Raw genomic sequence first — 6,000 nt, forward strand, 5'->3', positions numbered from 1 at the left:
TCTGGCAATAAAAAATCTCCCTCAATCCATACCAGGCCATTCAAGTCTGGAATGGATTTTAAGGGCAACCCCACGCCGAAAAAAAAAATGGAGTGGGGGGGGGTCCCTTCCCAAAATCAATACTAGACCCTTGTTACATCAGTAGCCTGATGGGCCAGGAAAGGGGTGGGGGGAGGTGAGCGAGTGCCCACACAGTTTTTTTTTGCATTTGTTTTGTTTCTATTCAGTTCGCCGTTGACTCACCCGTTAAGGATGCAGTGGCCGGCTTGCAATTTACTGGTTGTTAAGGATGAGTGTTCAGTGTTATTAGAAAACAAACTAAAAAAAACGCTGGGCACCAGTCTCGGGCAGACTGCGGGCATGACGTCACCTCCTGCGGCCCCCCCCCCGTTGTGTTTTGGGAACACTCGGCTCCCAGTACACATCGGGAGCCAATCGGCAGGCGCAGCGTGACTCGCGCATGCGCCGTAGGGAACCGGGCAGTGAAGCCGGAGCGCTTCACTTCCTGGTTCCCTCACCGTGGTTTGCGGGGGGAGCAGCAGAGTGATAAGCGATCGATCGTCCGCTGCTGCGGACGGCGCTGGACTCCAGGACAGGTAAGTGTCCTAATATTAAAAGTCAGCAGCTGCAGTATTTGTAGCTGCTGGCTTTTAATAATTTTTTTTCATGGCACATCCGCTTTAAGAACTAGTGTCCCACTCGATAATTTCAGGGTGGGTCTTAAACAGAAAGGGGTGTGGCCTTGACAGGAAGGGGTGGGTCATATTTAAATTAGGGGGGTGCACAAGTTTAGTCAGGCCTAGGGCAGCACAAAACCTAAATACACTACTGCTAACAGTAACATCAAAAACGTCCAGTGTGCATGAGGCCTGTTCAGTACAAATGTGTAACTGCATATACAATTAAACTGATAAAATGTTATCAACAACTATAGTCAAAATGCAAGAGAGACAGGGACTATACATAGGCATATATACACACACACATACAGCTGACAATAAACTTACCTGGGAAGGTGTGTGGATTGGGTGACCCCCTTTTAAGGCACTTGGAACATAGAACATGTACTGTGTAGTAAAGGCCGGGCCATTCTTGTAATAGTGCATTCAGTTCTTCAACCAAGGGTGTTATAGCTTGCCATGCAGTCCATATGTTAGGCAATGAAGCATGGCTGGCAATAGACAAAACGTCTGACTGTAAGGCTCCTCTGGAAGGTCGAAAGCTCACTACAACTGGCACTTTTCCCCTGTAGGCGAAGATCTGAAATTTACCATCTGAGCGATGCACAACGTGATTATTAATGTGAACGCTAAAGCGGGCAAACAAACCAGGAGGGAATATAAATGGAAAGCTGTATTCTATCTGTAGCTGTTCTACCGCTAGAGATTGCCCCGATATGTTGGTACCATTGATCCAGGCTTCCGCATGAGGTACTTCATTCTTCACATAGCAAGGGAATTTATACCAAGCCGTGGCCCCATTCAATGGTTTGCATTTGGATCGATTGATACAGTAACACAGGCCCATCTTTTCCAAAAGTTCAAGAATTAGCTGCAAGTCTTGTTGGGTTTTGATATGCGGTTTAAGCAGTAGTTTAATGATATGAGTGGGCAGAAGTCCATGAAGAAGAAAACCTTCGACGTAATGATGAAGCTGCGTGGCCCTCAACTCATCTACCTTAGAGTCACTCATTAGCTTTTGGAGCAGGACAGATGCATCTCTCTGGAAAAAGACATTCAAAATGTCAATAAGTTTAGTCAGATTATGAAAAACGTACTCTTTAAGAGTCACATTGTCTTCAAAATAGAGCAGCTTCCCGCTCTCGTGTAAGTAAGACAGGGCGCTCTGCAGTCGGTCCTCGGTCAATCCCGCTTGTAGGCCTAGCCTTGCCGAGTCCCACCAAGTCAGCCAGAGCTCCTGAGGTTTAAAGTGCAATTCTTCCAGCATTTGCCAGGATTTGGGAAGAACTCGATGCAGGTTTGGGAAAATCTCCCTGTGTTCGGCCACGGAAAGGAGTTTGTCCCGCAAGCGTCTGATGTTGGAATAATCATGGCAGCTGACGCAGAGGACAGGGGAGAGAATCTGAAGACGATTGTTCATTAAATATTGCAACTGAGCTTTCTTCCTCCTCAGATTCTTATCACTAACACCATAAAAAGCGGCGTGAGGGTTCGACGCGCGCATGTCATAATTTTGGCTAAGGGCTTCGTCAACAGTCTGTGCCAGATTTTGTAGGGACTCCGTATCCTTCTTTTCCTGCAGGGAAATCTGGTGGTGGATATCGAGGCATTTTTCCTCGATCTCCTTTTTCTCGCACAAGTCTGCGTGAGTCCCTACTATGCATACAACTGCATGTGGTACCTTGGCACTGATAAAATGTAGAAAATAACCTACAGATGTATAAAAATGCGTAGAAACGTAAGACTTTAAATTAACAACAAGGATACACAGAGCACCAGGGGAGAGGAAGAAAGGATTGATTATGTCATAGCTCTGGTCCCCTGCTAACTCGTACACAATAAATGTAAGTCCCCGTTCTACATCGGCTGTCCAGTTAGTCACCTCAATCCCTGTATTTCCCAGGATACAGCTGCTTTGCTGACCATCGGTGAGACAAAGCCTAAGCATCGTTTTGCCAGCATCCTTATGGCCTGAGAGGACTAATTTTAACCTTGGCTTTACTGCCGGCTGTGAATTGGCTAGTTCTTTCTGATATGCAGCAATGTAAGGGATCCCTTTCATACAAACCTCATAAGGAGGCTGAATCAAAGGGTTGTCTTTGATCTTCCAGATGTTGACTTTGGACAGTTTCCCAAAGTTATCTGGAAGAATTGCTATTTGGTTACCTTGCAACACAAGCTCCTCCAGCAAGCACAGCTCCACTATTGTGTCCGGCAGATACCTTATCCTGTTGTTGTCCAACCACAGGGTGACCAGCCTAAACAAGCTAGAGATGCCCTCTGGTACCACCGTCAGCCTGTTACGGCTCATGTACAGCTCCTCCAAGTCCTGCAGTTGAAGTAGGTCCTTTGGAAACTCCTGAAAGACATTTGAAGACAGGTTGACCATCCTTAGCTTTTGTAGCTCCCCAAAGCCATCGGGCAACGAACAGAGGTTATTGTTGTCCAACATGAGGCTTTCCAAGCTACCTAAACTACAGAAGGAGTCAGGTAAGAAGCAGAGCCCTGTGCTACTCAACCACAAGACCTTCAAGAACTTCATGGTCCTGATGCCGGGGGGCAAGGAGCCGCCACAGTCGCTGCCAAGCGTTTTGTTACCAGAGAAGTCCAGCTCCTCCAGTGCAGGGAGATGCAGGAGCTGTTGAGGGAAGCTGCACAGGTCATTGTGGTCCAGATCCAGGACTCTAAGGCGGGGAAGGCCCTGCATAGTGTCAGGTAGCTGGCTGATGCGGTTGAAGCTGACGTCCAGCTCCTCTAGGTGCACCAAGGAGCCAATTTGCCTGGGCAGGGTCTGCAGTTTGTTGTGGCTCAGGCACAGCTTCTTCAGCTGGCTCAGTAAGCCCACGGCTTCCGTGAGACACCCCAACCGGTTGTGACTCATGTCCAGCTCGGTCAGGCGACCCAGTTCGTACACAGCAGAGGGCACATTAAGGAACTTGTTCCTGCGAAGGATGAGGACATGAAGGTTGCCCATAGACAGGCTCTGCAGGCCATCAGGTACCTCCTCCAGGGAGTTGTTGCCTAGGTTAAGCACCTCCACGTCGTCCAGGTCCTCAGGGAGGATGAGCTTGTCCTGGTCCCCACAGTTTAGGGTGAGCTGTCTAAGGCTGCTCCTCAGCTTTCTAGAGCGCAGGGCGGCATCCCTCCATAGTCTAGCAGTCTTCAGGTCACAGCTGTTGTTGTAGCCATCCTTTCCTGCTGCTGATGCCATCATCATGACCAACAGTGAGGAGGGTGGTGGGGAGGGGGGGTGTCAGCGATGGTGCATCATAGTCCTAAGCCTGACATATCATCCTCCACCTAGATCACTCCCTGTGATGGAGAACAACGATTGCCATTGTGCCACCCCCGATGATCCCTACACCTCCACTCACCAGCCATGTCACTGTGCCCCCCTCCATCAGACCAGGAGGAGGCTGCTGTCACAATAATAAAGCCGAGTCCACACATCCACCGGAGCACAGATCATCACAAAGCAATGGCAGATGAGAAAAGGACATGCACTTCCTCGCCTCCTCCGATCTTTTCCCAGCAGCCTCAGTACACAGGGAAGGGTGGGGGATCCAGCTATTGTCTATCTATGGAAAGCTCTGTATTCCATCATCCTCTGTCCTCGGGAAGGAGGAGCGGCGTAGTCCCGCAGCCCGATAACATTGTCACATCTATGTATGTAGAAAGAGACTGACTCCTAACCTGTATCTTCCCTCCCCTCCTTGTCACATCACAGGGTGGGGACTGCCAGACAGCCCGCAAGCCTGATAGATAGCCGCCCCCTAGCGGCCATGACTGATAAATCTCTGCTCCTCAAACGGAGTACAGAGATATCAAACACTAAGCTTAGATGGGGAGTGCAAAATCTCATAACAAACAGTAGGGTTTTTTTTTTTCTCAAAGCTTAAAGCGGTGGTTCACCCTTAGAGGGCACTTTTTAGCCTTAGATTCCTGCTCGTTTTTACTAGGGGAATCGGCTAGTTGTTTTAAAATATGAGCATTACTTACCAGTTTACAAGATGCATCCTCTCCGTCGCTTCCGGGTATGGGCTGCGGGACTGGGCGTTCCTTCTTGATTGACAGTCTTCCGAGAGGCTTCCGACGGTCGCATCCATCGCGTCACGATTTTCCGAAAGAAGCCGAACGTCGGTGCGCAGGCGCAGTATAGAGCCGCACCGACGTTCGGCTTCTTTCGGCTACGAGTGACGCGATGGATGCGACCGTCGGAAGCCTCTCGAAAGACTGTCAATCAAGAAGGAACGCCCAGTCCCGCAGCCCATACCCGGAAGCGACGGAGAAGATGCATCTCGAAAACGGTAAGTACGGCTCATATTTTAATACAAATAGCCGATTCCCCTAGACAAAACGAGCAGGAATCTAAGGGGAAAAGGGGAAAAATTTAATAAATGGGTGAACTCCCGCTTTAATTAACCACTTCAGCCCCGGACCATTTGGCCGGCCAAAGACCAGAGCACTTTTTGCGATTCGGCACTGCGTCACTGAGGAATAGAATTATGGCATTTTTATTATAATTTTTTTTTTTTTACTAGTAATGGCAGTGATCTTTGATCTGTGACGAGGCAGCACTGATGGGTACTAATGGGGAGGCACTGATGGGTACTGATGAGGAGGCACTGATGAGGTGGCACTGATGGGCAATAATGAGGTACACTAAAAGGCACTGATGAGGGGCACCATAGGCGTCCGCTGAAATTTTTTAAGAGGGGGGCGCTTCGGCAGCGGCAATACACAGTCGCATTTAATCCTTTCTTCTTCCACTAGCGGGGGGTTAAAAACGCGCTCCCCACGTTAAAATGTAAAAACATCCGACTGTGCCCCCTGCATCTTTCAATATGTCTTTGTCACTACTGTGTACGCCCTCTCCACAACTGCACCTCTGGACTCCTTTATATTACACAACCCCCTGCACCTCTGGACCCCTTTACATTACACAGCACCTGCACCTCTGGACTCCTTTACATTACACAGCTTTGGACCCCTTTACATTACACAACCCCCTGCACCTCTGGACTCTTTTACATTACACAACCCCCTGCACCTCTGGACCCCTTTACATTACACAACCCCCTGCACCTCTGGACCCCTTTACATTACACAGCACCCTGCACCTCTGGACCCCTTTACATTACACAGCACCCTGCACCTCTGGACCCCTTTACATTACACAGCCCCCTGCATCACTGGACCCCTTTACATTACACAGCACCCTGCACCTCTGGACCCCTTTACATTACACAGCACCCTGCACCTCTGGACCCCTTTACATTACACAGCACCCTGCACCTATGGACTCCTTTACATTACACAG

The 6,000-nt window shown here is 49.2% G+C and overlaps 1 protein-coding gene across 1 annotated transcript in view; it reads right to left on the reverse strand.

Moving 5' to 3' along the window:
• The window catches only part of MFHAS1 (malignant fibrous histiocytoma amplified sequence 1), a 113,284-nt gene extending 108,873 nt beyond the window's left edge, over positions 1–4,411 (reverse strand). The window contains exon 1 of the mRNA XM_040325397.1: positions 1,008–4,411. Within this exon, the coding sequence (XP_040181331.1) occupies positions 1,008–3,897 (2,890 nt within the window). The 5' untranslated portion in view covers positions 3,898–4,411. The remainder of the gene's footprint in view (positions 1–1,007) is intronic.
• Between the last annotated feature and the right edge of the window lie 1,589 nt (positions 4,412–6,000).

The sequence above is a fragment of the Rana temporaria genome, chromosome 1 (genome assembly GCF_905171775.1).
Source record: "Rana temporaria chromosome 1, aRanTem1.1, whole genome shotgun sequence".
Classification (NCBI taxonomy): domain Eukaryota; kingdom Metazoa; phylum Chordata; class Amphibia; order Anura; family Ranidae; genus Rana; species Rana temporaria.